At 36.2% G+C, this 15,470-nt stretch overlaps 2 protein-coding genes and 1 pseudogene across 3 annotated transcripts; all 3 read left to right on the top strand.

The window, feature by feature from the left end:
- Positions 1 to 2,844: 2,844 nt before the first annotated feature.
- On the top strand, positions 2,845 to 4,347 carry LOC122055814 (transcription factor MYB61-like). The gene is made up of 3 exons (XM_042617452.1): positions 2,845 to 3,132; positions 3,206 to 3,335; positions 3,452 to 4,347. Exons 1-3 carry the CDS (start codon positions 3,000 to 3,002, stop codon positions 4,023 to 4,025), a joined length of 837 nt encoding a protein of 278 aa, XP_042473386.1. The 5' UTR covers positions 2,845 to 2,999; the 3' UTR covers positions 4,026 to 4,347.
- Positions 4,348 to 5,779: 1,432 nt separating this feature from the next.
- Positions 5,780 to 10,205, top strand: LOC122055813 (glutamate--tRNA ligase, cytoplasmic-like). 2 transcript variants are annotated; one of them, XM_042617451.1, is made up of 7 exons: positions 5,780 to 6,010; positions 6,214 to 6,391; positions 7,004 to 7,055; positions 7,145 to 7,298; positions 7,371 to 8,476; positions 8,544 to 9,008; positions 9,729 to 10,205. In XM_042617451.1, the coding sequence occupies exons 2-7, from the start codon at positions 6,255 to 6,257 to the stop codon at positions 9,954 to 9,956; spliced, it is 2,142 nt and encodes a 713-aa protein (XP_042473385.1). In that variant the 5' UTR covers positions 5,780 to 6,010; positions 6,214 to 6,254; the 3' UTR covers positions 9,957 to 10,205. The 2 variants fall into 2 exon arrangements, with proteins under 2 accessions (XP_042473385.1, XP_042473384.1); XM_042617450.1 differs by having other exon boundaries at positions 5,781 to 6,010; positions 6,959 to 7,055.
- Positions 10,206 to 11,354: 1,149 nt separating this feature from the next.
- LOC122055812 lies at positions 11,355 to 15,406 on the top strand (annotated as a pseudogene).
- The last annotated feature ends 64 nt before the right edge of the window (positions 15,407 to 15,470 follow it).

The raw sequence follows: 15,470 nt of genomic DNA, 5'->3' as shown, positions 1-15,470 counted from the left end.
ACATCGATTGCGTCTCTTTAATTTGTATGATTCTTCAAACCTTATTTTCTATTGGGAATCATCGGCATCAACCAGTTGGAGTTGGCTCTTGTACATCAGCTGTGAGGACCATCATATTTAATTTTAATTCAATTTTTTGCTTCGTTTTTTTTTTTTGAAAAATATAGGTGAATTTATTAGATTTTTTTATGTCTTAATGTTCAACTGTTTTAAATTTAATTTTGTGGCAGACCATTTATTTCTGATAGGAGTTGCATTGGGAAAAATAAAAATCATTGAAAAAGACTAAAAATGTATGGCTCAACAAGATTAATCAAGCTATAATGCACTTCAGGGATTAAAAAATTAGACTAGGAGGATATGGAAAAGTAGTATAATTTTGACAATAATTTCATATGAAAACACATATTGAATCTTTGTAAATAGGACTATGTGATGATATCATCATTTGAAGATGGTGCGATTGAACTGATTTTGATTCGACTAATGGACTTTTTTTTTTTGACTAATTGATTTGATCGATAAACTATGAACAGCGGAAGGAGAAGGGAACCTCTATGATAATTGAGAGTCCTATTTGAATACAATTCACTAAAAAATAAAAGGAAAAAAAAAACAAAGAAAATTATATGATGAGGATCCATTATTAGGGATAATATGTGATATGATCCTTGACAAGCTTAATTTGTTTAATTGGGTTCACATGGGCACATTCATGGCACCAAAATAGAGAATTAATCATTCATGACAAATGACATAAATTATAGTTTGATCCACATGGCCTAATTAATTTAGTCTTGGTGGCAAATCTCCGATCAAGGGCTAAAAACTAAGACAAATCATATAGTAACATATCTCATCTCATCTACCTAAAGTTCATACAAATCCGAGCATGTTTGGCCCGAGTAGATTTTCAGCTGCGAAGGTCCGTTGTTGGATGAATTATCATGAGCACTTTTAAATTTATCCTATTGATGAAAAAAAGGAAGATCATTAATTTATAGGATTAATCGGGTCTATATGAGTCTAAATACTTGGATTAATATAAAAGTAGCAATCTTTTTTTCCATTCCAATAAATGAAAAGGAGGTGTTGAAGAATCTCTTTGCTCTTTTGCAATCACTTTAATTTACTTTTAATAAAAGCCACGAATATATGAATGACTAGTGATTAGTGAAAAGATAAAGGATATATGTGCATTGATACTTGCTTGGGCGATATTAAACCAACGGATGAGTTTTTTTAAGTCCCCATGGTTCATCCGGACTTTCTGAATTTATTTGATGTTGGATAGAAAATTTTTATAAACTCAAGTTGATTTATTCATATTTTTATTTCTATGTGAATGAAAAAAAAATGATGAATCAGTTTAACATTAAATTTGGGACGATCAATTTTGCTCTAAGAAAGTTTTTTATTGACTGTCAGGATAAATTAAGAAGCGTTTGTGACAAACGATCTAGAAATTCAACATTTCATGATTATACGTCTCATTTAAAGAAAATATTCCTATAAAATATATCATAATTGGGATTAAACCTCATATACTTGAATAATAATTTGACATCCTTCTATTTTATCATAGACCTAAGAGTTTTAGTCCCCTCGGGGTGGTGTGATGGTTAAGACATGGAGTATTGTCTCATGAGGTTCTAAAGTCAAAACTCAGCACGTATGAGCATGACCTCCCTCATACCTTGACAACTTGCACTAATGGTTAGTAGTCATATATAATTTATCCTCTCCGTATTGTTCTAGATACGCATTGACGGAGACGCATGAATAAATCACATTTTGCCACGTAGACTCGAGAGTTTCTGTGTGAATGAACTATAGACACATGAGTTTCTCATTGATACCTCATGGGAAAAGAACATCAACTTTGGAAACACATTTACTTTCTCGTCAGAAAACAAGTAATAAAATCCATTGCTTGTTTTCCAATTCCCATTCACGAGCACATGTCGAATTATTGGATCGATTCAGTCGAATTTTTTTATTCAAAAATTTATTTATTTTTAAATCTTCATTATTTCAATTTAGTCTCAATTTTAAAATTAAAAAAATCGATTAAATGGATTCAATTTATTCATTTAAAAAAATCTTCATATATAATTTTGATTTATTAAATCGAATAATATTATTTGACCGTTATATCTAAACAATCATCGTGTTTCTAGATGGTATTTTATTTTATTTTTTTAAAATCCTAATTTTTGACTGTCCAATAGCAGATGTTTTTATCATAATAAAATTCCATGTAAAAAAAATTATTTAATTTCCATTTAATAATTTTATTATTAAGTAGTCTTTCTTCTCTTTATCCTACAATTGATTCTATCTGTCTCTGGGATCATGATACCGTGATAGGATATTCATATTATCTCCTAGATATGTACAGTTCGAACCCTAGCTACGACATATTTATAAGAATTTTTCCTCCAAATAGAACGTATAATCAAAGGATGTTGGACTTCTGGATTGGCCGCCACGTGCACTTCTCAATTTATCTTGGTGGCCGATCGGAAATTTCCGTGAGATCAAACCGATCACTTTCAAAAATAATAAAAAAAAAACTAACTGAGATTATCATCATCATTATTTTACAATTGATTATATCTATAGAAATTGTTTCTTATTTATCATAAATATTTACTGATTTATCTGATAACTGATAAAAAAAACTTTCAAAATCAAACTCTCGCTCAACATTAATCCAACTGATTAATTTTTTTTTCTCCTCCCTGCCCCATCATCGGGCCACCTCAACATTAACTCTATCATTCTATCAGCTTTGATGTTGCACTCAGCCCCAAGTTAAAAGGCCCCCACATTCCTATCTCTTTCCTCTCTCTCCCTCTCTCTCTCTCTCTCTCTCTCTCTGTTTCTATCTTTCTCTCCGCCTTTAGCTCGGAGAGCTCGGTCCGTGGCATCTTCTCTCATTGAAATTTCTTCTAAATTGCCGGCCACATTGCTGAATTGTCGTCAATCAGCTCTTCATGGGCAGGCACTCTTGCTGCCACAAGCAGAAGTTGAGGAGGGGGTTGTGGTCTCCCGAGGAGGACGAGAAGCTCCTCGACCACATCACCAAGTTTGGCCATGGCTGTTGGAGCTCCGTCCCCAAGGTGGCAGGTAGTACCAACATCCCCTTTCGGTTCGATTTTGGTGATGAATTCAGACTGAAATTAACTCGACAAATTTTCAGGTCTGCAGAGGTGCGGGAAGAGCTGCAGGTTAAGGTGGATAAACTACCTGAGGCCCGACCTCAAGAGAGGCATGTTCTCGGAGGAAGAGGAGAGGCTCATCGTCGAGCTCCATGGCATGCTGGGCAACAGGTTGGACGACGAACTCTGTCTGTTCCCTTTATTTATTTATTTATTTATTTATTCCTGTATTGTTTGAGCAGAAGATTAATTCTCCATATATAATTTGAAGTAATCTGTGCTTTCAGATGGTCTCAAATTGCGTCTAGATTGCCCGGCAGGACGGACAACGAGATCAAGAACTACTGGAACTCCAACATCAAGAAGAAGATGAAGCAGAACGGGATTGACCCCGACACCCACAAACCACTAAAACAGGATAACAAAGTCACTGCCACAGAACAAGGGTTCAGCAATCATCCCCTTGGCCAGCAGCCGCCGCTCTGGTTCGAGCTAATGAACTACAACAACAACAACAACAACTTGATCGCTTCGGCGGTTGTGAATTTGCCTCGAGATGAAGCTTGCTTTCAGTCATTGCAGTGTCTAGAGGGAGGAGCTGGAGGTGGAATCATGAACCCAAGCAATAGCAGTGGGAGCAGTACTGGGAATAGCATGAGCAGTGCAATGGAGTTGCAGAGCTTCAACAGTACTCCTCTAATGGAGATGGGCGGCGCCATGCTTCCATGGCCAGACCAGCTGCTGCTGCTACCGAACAAAGGAGCTGAAATCCACATTGAAGGTGAGCCAGAGGATCTCAAGTGGTCAGAGTACCTGAATGGCACCATTAGATGCTTGGCTTCGAGTCAACAAGACGACTGAAGATAAATTTGAAGAATCAAGAACGAAAATTGATAGGGCATGTGAATTTGTGCACATAAGGCAGGAGCCGAATATACTGCAGCCGTTGAGTGCCTGATGAAGAACTTGGGAGGATGAACACAGAACAGGCATGAGGATTTATTTTTTTTTATTTTTATTTTACTGTGATTTTAGTTTGTTTCAGTAGGAAGAAGAAGAAAAAAATGTTTGATTTGGATTGGAATCTTGTGATAAGAAAAAAAAATTCTTGTTCTAGTTTAACCATAATTATTGATCCAACCTCTAGCACTTATGCACTTAAATAAAGTTATTAATCTCAGGATGTATTGGTTAGATCTTTTAAGTAATTAATCAAATATTTAAAGGTTAGAATCTCAATTATAATGTATTATAGAGATTTTTTTTTCTAATGTAATGATAAAATGGATCTCTTATAATTGATGAAAAATTTTCATAGGATTGAATGAGTTATAAGATTAATCGTTTCGGAGAGCTGAATATTAAGATTATTAAAAATAAATAAATAAATAAAACTATTAAATTCTTTTTATCAAATCTAATCTATCCTTTATGACATTTAAAAAGGGTGAAAACAGAGAATAATATTGGGAAATATTTGAAGTAAAGAACTGTGAATTTTGCTTGTAGCTAAACATACTAAAAACACAAACAAAAATGCCTTTGTTTTTTTTAAAAAAAAGTGCATCACCCTGCAAAATCAAAGAAAGCTAAAAATAACTCCACTGGATTTCATTTGCTCTGTACGAAATAATATAGCCTTTGAGTTATTTTATATAAAGCAATATCACTGTATTTATAGTTAATTTTCAACGGATATAAAATAAACTAAATATTCTTGTTATTTAGTCGATTACATAAGTTGACGACTTCAGCTCCAATATTACTTATAAATTGACAAAAATTAAAAGGACATCCCAAATCACGACAAATATCATATTAAAACCTTTTTTTCCAAAAAAAAATAAAAAAGAAACAAATTCAAATAAGCATCCATCCTTGATTAAATGCCCATGGATTCAATATTATTGTAAAAGCATCGAGTACCTTTTAAACGTTATAGATGCTATGACAAACTTTTATAATATTTAGAAATTAGCATATAATATGTAGCTGCTATATGGTATATATTGTAAAAGCTCACCGAAGCTTGGTTAAGATAGTTTCAAAGTGAAGCTCTTTACCTTTGCACGCTATTTTATATAAAGCAATTTTAAGATGATTATACTTTGATTAAATGTAGGTCAAAATAATTCCAAATTATACTTGCCTAGGAGTATTTGAGACCAGGTGGAGTTGCTCTGGTCAAGATAACCCTCGTTAATTTGGTAAATTTCAGTTAATTTCATTGATTATCTCTGGGGTGATCGGTTTGGTCCCATGAAAATTTTTCACCGATCATCAGGATAAATCAGGAGTAGGGTGACCGGTCCGATCCCAGGAAGTTTCCCATCGACTATCAGGATAAATCGGGAAGTGCGCACGACAGTCAACCCAGACACCCAATATCCTTTGATTATATTCTCTATTTTAAAAAAAATTTCTATAAATATGTTATAATTGGAGATCGAATTGTGAATATTTAGATGACAATCGGAATATTCTAACATCATGCCTCAGGGATCAAAGCTACTAGAAGGTGAATCAATTTTGATCGAAAATGGAGTATATAATTTGGAGTTTTTAAATTATTTTTTTGGTCGGATTGGGTTGTAAAAGGTCGAGAGACTTCGGAAAGACTCATTTGCCCTCCTCACGATTCACACTCGCTGAACCCGTGCCCGAGTCGCCTTCCTCGCGCCGTCTGATCTCATTCCTCTCCGGCGTCTGCTCCTTCTTTCGCCTTCGTCCATATCGCCCACCCTGATCTTACCGTTCCGGTACACATCGTCGACATCGGACTTCTCCGCTGCTGTTCTGAACGCTTTCTCCAGTATCCGGTCGAGCCGCATCGGAATTTCGATCTGGTAATGCCCTTCACCCTACACTTGCCACTAGGGTTGTATCGCCGACGAGGATATACGCGTAGTTTTAGATCTAAAAGAAATTCCTCGGAATTATATCTGAGGACAATGGATATTGTTGTGATTTACTTTGTAAAAGTTATGCTTGTTGGTGCTTCGCGTTAGTGTCCCGCTACCAACCCTAGATTGTTCTGTTGCCTGCACAGTTTCTGAAAGAAGATTCCCAGTGCGCAGGGCTTGCCGCGCTATGGAGCTGAGCGTCTCTTTCCCTGTGGACAACCCGCCGCTGTCGGTGATCGCTGCTGCTAAGATCGCTGGAATCGCGCTCTCAACCGATGCTTCCCTCCCTCCCGGCTCCGATCCTATCCTTCGCCTTGCTTCTGGGTAAGGAGCTTACTCCCTCAGACTCTTTTTTATGGTCTCTAAGGTGCGGAGGTTCTACTTCGGCTGCAAATTACATAATTCCAGAGGCTCAAATGCGGCTAATTGTGATATTTCCCTCTTTGTTTGGAAGAAGGATCTCATTTGTCTACGAATAAATATTGCTTTCCCAGCCGATGTACAAACTCTTTATTTCGGTTCTGTTAAACCTTAATTAGTTGATCGGCCAGTGCACGTGTGTTTGTATATAGTAGCATTTTCTTGACAATCACTGAAAGATTAGGTTATTTTTCTTGGCGAGTTTTTAATGTTTTTTCTCCAGCCTCTGATCACCTATGAATGTTATCGACTCCTTTGTTTTACTAGTCCTAACTGAACCCTAGCCTGGTAAATGCCTTGCCTGCTAAATAACTATCACTAAAGACACCTTGTTAGCTCTTTACATGGCTTCATACGGAGTCAACGTTCAATTTAAGTTTGATTAAGTGGTATTGACCTAAATCAATATCTGTTTCCTCCCTCTGAAGCCTCTTTTGTACCCAAGCCTTGATGCTTTGTGTGGTAATTCAGGGAGGTTTTACAAGGTACTAACACTCTGCTCTGGCACATTGGTAGTATTGCAACTCTTCCTAGCTTTTATGGCCCGGACAGATTGGAAGCTGAGCAGGTATGCTATCCTAACTCTGTGGATGTTTATTGGTTGCTCATTTCTTGAATCATAGAGATATATTGTGATTTGTCTTCCGTTTCTTACAGATTGATAAATGGCTTGAGTTTTCCTCAGTCTTTCTGTCTGGTTCGGAATTTGAGAATGCCTGTGCACATGTTGATGGACATCTTATTTTGAGGACCTTGCTGGTTGGTTTTAATGTGTCCATTGCTGACATTGCAATATGGTCTGCGCTTGCAGGTATAGTAATTCCTGGAACCTGTTCTATTTGTCAATGTACAATCTTTGACTATAAGCATCTTGTGTCTGTAGGCACTGGCCAAAGGTGGGAAAGCCTTAGAAAATCAAAAAAGCACCAGAACTTGGTTCGCTGGTTTAATTCAATATTAGCTGAATATGGAGATGCTCTAAATGAAGTCACTGCTGCATATGTCGGCAAGAGGGGATTAGGAAAGGTTCCTGCAGCTAAGGAAATTGTGGGCAGTGGCAATTCAAAAGACTCAAGTGCAGGGGTTCTGCAGAAGGAAAATACAACTGGCTTTGAAATAGATCTTCCTGGTGCTAAAGTAGGAGAAGTATGCTTGCGATTTGCTCCTGAGCCTAGTGGGTATCTTCATATTGGACATTCAAAGGCTGCTTTGCTGAACAAATACTTTGCCGAGAGGTATCAAGGGCGGCTACTAATCCGCTTTGATGACACTAATCCATCGAAAGAAAGCAGTGAATTTGTGGATAATCTTTTGAAGGATATTGAAACATTGGATATCAAGTATGAAAAGGTTACTTACACATCAGATTACTTTGATGATTTGATGAAAATGGCTGAGAAACTGATCCTTGAGGGAAAAGCTTATGCGGATGATACACCCAGGGAACAAATGCAAAAGGAGAGGATGGATGGGATTGATTCAAGGTGCAGGAACAACACTGTAGAGGAGAATATGGCAATGTGGAAGGAGATGATTGCAGGTTCAGAGAGAGGTTTACAATGCTGTGTAAGGGGTAGGCTGGATATGCAAGACCCTAACAAGTCCCTTCGAGATCCTGTTTATTATCGCTGCAATTTGGATTCTCACCACCGTATTGGATCTAAATATAAGGTGTATCCAACTTATGACTTTGCTTGCCCATTTGTTGATTCTGTTGAGGGTATTACACATGCTCTTCGAGCAAGTGAGTATCATGATCGCAATGCACAGTATCACCGCATTCTTCAGGACATGGGTCTGCGAGATGTCCAAATATATGAATTTAGCCGATTGAACATGGTTTATACACTTCTTAGCAAGAGAAAGCTTCTTTGGTTTGTTCAAAATGGGAAGGTAGATGGGTGGGATGATCCACGCTTCCCGACTGTCCAAGGGATTGTGCGTAGAGGCCTAAAGATCGAGGCGCTCATACAGTTCATTCTTCAACAGGTAACATTATGACATATTTCATGTTAATAGTCGATGCTTATAAATTATAATTTTCGTGTCAATGCAGGGTGCCTCTAAGAATCTCAACTTGATGGAATGGGATAAGTTGTGGACCATCAATAAGAAGATAATCGATCCTGTTTGCCCAAGACACACTGCTGTCATTGAAGAGAAGAGTGTAATATTGATCCTTGAAAATGGACCAGAGAAACCTTTTGTTAGGATTATACCTAGACATAAGAAATATGAGCCTGCAGGCCAGAAGGCCACAACCTATACAAACAGAATATGGTTAGACTATGCTGATGCATCATCAATCACAGAGGGTGAGGAGGTCACATTAATGGATTGGGGAAATGCAATTGTAAAAGAAATCAAGAAGGAAGATGGAAATATAACCCATTTGGTTGGCGTTCTCCACCCTGAAGGCTCAGTGAAAACAACAAAGTTGAAGCTAACTTGGCTTCCTGATACTGAAGAATTGGTTCACCTTTCTCTTCTTGAATTCGACTACCTGATAAAAAAGAAAAAGGTAACCTTTCAATTTAGAAGTTGATGTTCTATTATACTAGTTTCATTTGTATGGTAATATAAATAGGATGAGTATGCTGAATTATTTTGTTTCTTAGGCAGCATTACTTTGCATCTGCGAAGTCTTCCATACTATTATGAATCAAGTATCCATGTATAGGACTCTTGCTAAAGAATGTTCTGTCATGTTCCACCCACTGAAATTCTGTTTGGTGTCACAATGTAGTTTTTATCCCAGAGTTATTATCATGCTCGATTGTGTATTATTGTTCTGTGGTATTCTCTTTGAACACGATCAGTAGATTGTAAACTGGGATTTACCGTTCTTCTCAGGTTGCTAAACTAATTGGTTTTATGATAAAACTCGTAATCAATCATATGTCAATCCAGTTTTAGCATAGAAGCAGAAATATTGGGTCGCTGCCATTATAAATGCTAAATCATGATAAATCTTTTGCTTTCATACGCATGGCATCTTTAAAAATGCAATCTGACAGAATGGATGCATAGTTAGTAGCTACATAAAATTTCTAATGGCAATATATCAAAAGCATAATAGATTTTTTTAACATAAATTTGGCTTGTATTTCCTTGTAAAATAGTCTGCCATCTTTTCATTGTTATTTCTCCTATTGAAGGAAAACTTTTTATTACTCAAATGTCTGCATTATATGATCACTCGCCAATTTTAAAAACTGAAAAACGATGTGGTTGCCTACAGCTTGAAGAAGGGGAAGACTTTCTCGACAATTTAAATCCCTGCACAAAGCATGAAACCCTGGCTCTCGGAGATGCTAACATACGTAACCTGAAGCGAGGCGAGATAATCCAGCTTGAAAGGAAAGGCTACTACAGGTGCGATGTGCCGTTCTTACGTCCTTCCAAACGCATTGTGCTATTGGCAATTCCTGACGGGCGACAGCAGGCATCCCTAAATTCATCTAGGTGAAACAACTTGATCTGCATTTATCTAGCCTTACAATTGGAAGAACAATTTTGTTTATGGTTCATTTGCACATCAAGAATGAAACTCTATCCTTGGAACTCTTCTTTTGCCGCGGACATCCTTACCATCCTTTTAGCTTCCTTGTTTGCAAACACTTCTAAATTTGCAGAAAACAGCTACCATCACTATGTATGTCTGAATATGAACGAGCTTTTTTATTTATTTAGAAGACATTTGGGCATTTTGTTTCAACTTCTTGTTAACGGTGTGTTTAGGTCATAGGAATTGCTATTTTGTTCTCTTATTTTATTCTAATGAATTTATATTTGAAGAAACACAAAGATTGAATTCAAATATCAATTTGTATAAAATTTAAAATGTTCTATGCATGAGAAGTTGGCCGGTTAGAGTAAACCGGTGTCATGAGTTAGATGGGGGGCATTCAAATTGGCAGAGTAGACTGTTTGAGCTAGTTGACTAGTTCAATCTTTGGAGCCAAAAGGGAAGGCAGATCGGTTGAATTGGATCAGTAAATCTTATGAGCTATAGATCTAATGTAAGATTATTATTATTGATTTATACACAGTTTGTATGATCATGTGGCATGTGGCGAAAAGACGAAATCGCTCACCCCCAGCGCCTCCGCCGCACCTGACCCAAGACCATCACGAGGGAGGTAAATCATAGCATCCTGAGCTAGCATGTGGCAGATGAGGTGAGTTACATAGGGACCGGAGATTTACGCCCCCACAGTTTCTATGATCAGAACTATGAATCAATCACCATGGATAACAAAATGAATGTGACTTCAGTGTCAACTAACTATTGGATGTTTATGTAGGTTCCAATTCTTGTGCAAAAGTTGTTTAGCAACTTGCAGCGAAGCATCAAGTAATAAATAACAAACATTGCCGATTGAAATGATCCCGTGATGCAAAAAATATTTAAATAATATCTAAATGAAAGCCACAAATTATTTTGAACAGTTTATTTTGATGACTCTCCAATTTAGTGATAAATTAAGAAATTTTTTGACGAATAAATATATTAAAACTGTTTTTAAAAATAAAATAAAGACATTGGATATTGAAAAATATATAAATAATTTTGTTTTTTTTTAATTCAATAAAGATTGCTAGATTCTTGATCTAGAAATGAAAAAAAAAAAAATTAAAAATAGGGTGTTTTGGATGATAAACCATTTAATTTTCTTTCCTTTATTCTAAGTAAACAATTTAATGGATTGATCTCACTCACCTTCCTCAATTAAAGTAAATTAGCACAACACAGAAAGGATTTCTTTCTTGTTTCTTAGGTATTCTTTTTTTTCTTGATTCCTTTCCTATTTCAATCCACACCTCCAAGTAAACAAAGCATTAATCTCCGGCTTCCATCCTTCCTCACCTATCCTCCTCCCTTTCCTCGAATCGGGTTGTTGTGGGGCTCGCGCATTCCATGGAAACTACAGGAACTGCTCGATTTACTTGAGACCCCAATTTTTGAAATTTTTTGAATGTTCTTTTTCCTCACTTATTTTGGATTATAATCTCTATTTGTGCGTTCAAGCTGCAGTTCGATTGGTTCTTCAGAGTTTCCTTCAAAGTTCCATGGCGCCTATACTTTTTCTCATCGTCGCATTCTCATGTACGGTGGGAGCTATAGCATTGTCTATGCTTCATATATACAGGCACCTGTTGAATTATATGGAGCCGACTTTTCAGCGCTACATAATTCGCATCATCTTTATGGTTCCGGTATGTTGATTTTCTGGTCTGCTTCCTACTGCATCTGTTGTTGTTTGTGTTTTGCTTATTTGTCTTTGACACCAAATATTTACAAATTGGTTAATATGAGTGTCATGCAATTCCACTAGTGCAATCACATTACAACTTTTATGCCTTCATTTATTCAGTCTAAACGCATTTGGCTAGTATGCAGTTTTAGAAACTAACTATGTTCCAATTAGCAGGTATTGTGACCATCATGATTCAACTATGTAGATCATACCATGTGTAAATTGTTCTTGCAGTATTAGCGATTATCCTTTTTCCTACAAAACCCACAACTAGTTTCTTAAATTTTTCTACTAAACCCTGAACTCTATTTTGGGTGAGAATTTATGATGGAGAGGCCATACAGGGGTAGATCTATATGCTGAGGATGAAATCTTATTTAGGCCTTGAAGTTATGTTAATTTCATATTTTCTTTCCAGAAACATGAAAAAAATGGGTGGATCTTAGAATTTCCTACACAGATGCAAGTCATAATTCCATATGGATGGAGCTCTGATTTGTATATTGGTATTTTTTTAATGCTTGGAATCTCAAATCTATAAATAGTATTTTGATTGGACTTCCATACTCCGTTCCATATATTTCCTGAACTATATGGTCATTGGACTCACAGTTTCTTTTCAGTATCCAAGCAGGTGACTTATTAGTTATTCTCTTCTATTGATATCTAAGGTTTATTCCATAATCTGTTAGACTATAATTTACCTATCTGTATAAGGCTGCATCGTACAGAGGCTTGTTAATGCACCTTCCAGAGTAGATATATAATTTGCTGAAATTATGTAGGCAAAGGTTTAACGTAGCCAAATCTTGACAAAGCTTGAAGACCACGTTGACTTTGAATCAACATTGTGTTGAACAAATGGAACACTGGGCAATTCTAAGTAATTATCATGTGGATAATTCGATGTATTCCATGCTAGATCAAGCTGTATACAACAACTATAACAAGTTGTATGCCCCAACAAATCATAGCAGAGTTTTACATTGCATTTCATGATTTAATCTCAGTCAAAAACATCAACATGTGATGATTCATTGTTTGGATAAATTGTTAAATATATAAACATTACTGCAATATTTTGTGAAGTTTGGGAGCAAGCATGACTGATGCTTGAACCGGAACATGTTTTAATTCAATAATAATATTGTGGATGCCTTGTCTGTTATAAAAAAGGAAAGAAAAGTATGTCTAGAAATTGCTTCGGCCTTTTCTGGACTGATTCTTTATTCTCGCTTGTTTAGAAGATACTAGTTCCTGTATCTACAGATATATATTCACATGGCTCTTAAAATAATTAAAAAATGAGTTGTATGTTCCTTTGATAAGATAACGAACCTCTCATGTAGCTTTCTGATTTCTATTTCATTTCTCTCTCTCTCTTTTAATCCAGTTTTACTAATGCCTGGAATCAAAGCCAGTTCTCTTTTATAAAAGATATGTTTTGATTGTCTTCTTAATAATATACACATATATGTGTTTATGCGCACGTCCTAGTTGTTTTTCCATGCCAAATAGATGATTCTGATATGTGGTTTCTTTATATCACAATTAGATTAAACATATTTTGCCTGTTCAGTTTTAACATGTTTTCTCAGGTTTATGCACTGATGTCATTCTCGTCCCTCATCCGTACTGAACGGTCCATATGTTTTAGTACTATGAGAGAAATGTAAGTTATGCATATCATGACCGTCGTGCTAAGTAACTTGTTTCAAATAATTTGAGAATGCATGTCTTTTAATGCCGTCGTACCATTTATTTTCTAAATATTTATGATTAATTCATGATATTCACTGCAAATTCTTGTTAAACCAAATAAATTTAACATAGAAATACACACTATGTGATTAATCAACCCAAGTGTAATTTCACATCTTTATTTATTTCTTTTGAATAGTAATGGCTATTTTGAGGTACTTGATGCCGGTTTATTATATATCTTTAAACTTCAAAGACAAGATTGTGTAGGGAGACATGATCTGGTAATTCTATACTCTTAGAAAAGATTAGTTATGCATAGATTTGAACTAATACATTTTGCATCAAGGATTAAGCTATGTGCATAGTGGATATATTGTCTGGACTAATTGTAATTTATAATAAGACCAAGTTCAGTGTAATTCTGATAGAAGACTATAGCAATATCATTTTATGTATTTGAAATTGTTTTTTATGGCTGGAACATCTGATTATCAGTCGAAAATTTTGCCTGGGAATTTGCTGGTAGATTAATGCAAATTTCCCTAATACATTATACTTTTCTTGGTGTTTCGAATGGGATTCATGAATAGCAGATTTGAAAATTTTAAGTAATATGTACTTTAATTTGCTGTTCTATGCCTTTCTCTCGATGTGCCAAGATTGTTACTATCTTATCCTTGTATATTTTTTGAATTTGCCGAGTTGAACAATCTCAGGTACAGGAAATTAAAAATTGAACTCGGTTTCTTTTTAATTGCTGGGTTTTTTTTTTCAACTGTAAAAGAAAGATACACACACACACACACCTGCTGTTTTGGTTGAATGAGGGACTTGAAAACCTATATTTTTACTTCCAAGTTTGACGATAATTGATGTAACACTAACTAATTATTGTTTCAGCTATGAATCATGGGCTATTTCCAACTTCCTTTTACTTTGCTTGGCATGGGTTGGCGGTAGAGTTGCAGTGGTTGAGTTTAATGGACAATCGCTGAAGCCTTCATGGTATCTAATGACATGTTGTTTTCTTGCTATTCCACTTGATGGGTGCGTGCCGTGTCAATTTTTTTTTATACCTTCTTGTATCTATATTTTGTGACTTAGCAGCATGAAACTTGATGCAATTTTAGTCACATATCTTGTTATTTATTTTTTAACATTCTCGTTCAACAGACGTTTTATAAGAAGGTGCATGCAAGGTGTTTTGCAATTTGTGATACTGAACCGTATTTTTGTCAATATCACCTTCATAATCTTTGCAAATGAGAAATATGAAGATGGAAATTTCAGTGTGGACCAAGCCTATCTTTACATCACAATTATGCTCTCGCTTTGGTTTACGTCGCATGTAAAGATTTGCTCCGGCCTTTTAACCCTGTGCCAAAGTTCATCATAGTCCAGTCCGTCGTTTTTCTCACTTACTGGCAGGTACTTTCTTCACAACTTTTCTTAATTGATTATTTTGAGTTTGTGTCACATGTTTGGATACTGAAAAATCTTTAACACCACGAACTTGACCATTTTGGTCTCCACTTTTCTTTTGTGTGCGTGCAGGGTGTTCTAGTTTTTCTCGCAGCCAAGTCTAATCTCATAAAAGATGCTGAAGAAGCTGCTAATTTGAACAAAACTTCATTATGTGTCGAGATGCTCGCAGTATCGGTCAAGAACCGTTGTGCCTACCGACCAGGAGATGGACGCTGTGAGAAAGAACAAACAGACATGTGCAGGAAATCTAGATGAGGTTCGGTTATCCTGCGTATCCACTTCGCGTTTAAGTAGCCCTGTGAAATCGAGCACATGCCCTGACCAAGTGGACTCCGAAGCAATCAAATCTTCTCGTAAAGAATGGTGCTGATTCTTTCACTAAACCATATGAGCTTTCAGTACTGGTGACTACTGATTTAACGAGCTATCCTGCGAAGGTTCCTGCAGTTGACGACGTAGGCAATTGTGTTCATCGCTGATGTTTTCTTTTCTTTGTTGATTCTGAAACTTAGGCAAAATCAAACTACAGAGGT

The sequence above is a fragment of the Zingiber officinale genome, chromosome 3B (assembly GCF_018446385.1).
Source record: "Zingiber officinale cultivar Zhangliang chromosome 3B, Zo_v1.1, whole genome shotgun sequence".
NCBI classification, from domain to species: Eukaryota; Viridiplantae; Streptophyta; class Magnoliopsida; order Zingiberales; family Zingiberaceae; genus Zingiber; species Zingiber officinale.
Note: the sequence above shows the minus strand (reverse complement) of the source record. Positions and strands in the feature narration are given on the sequence as shown.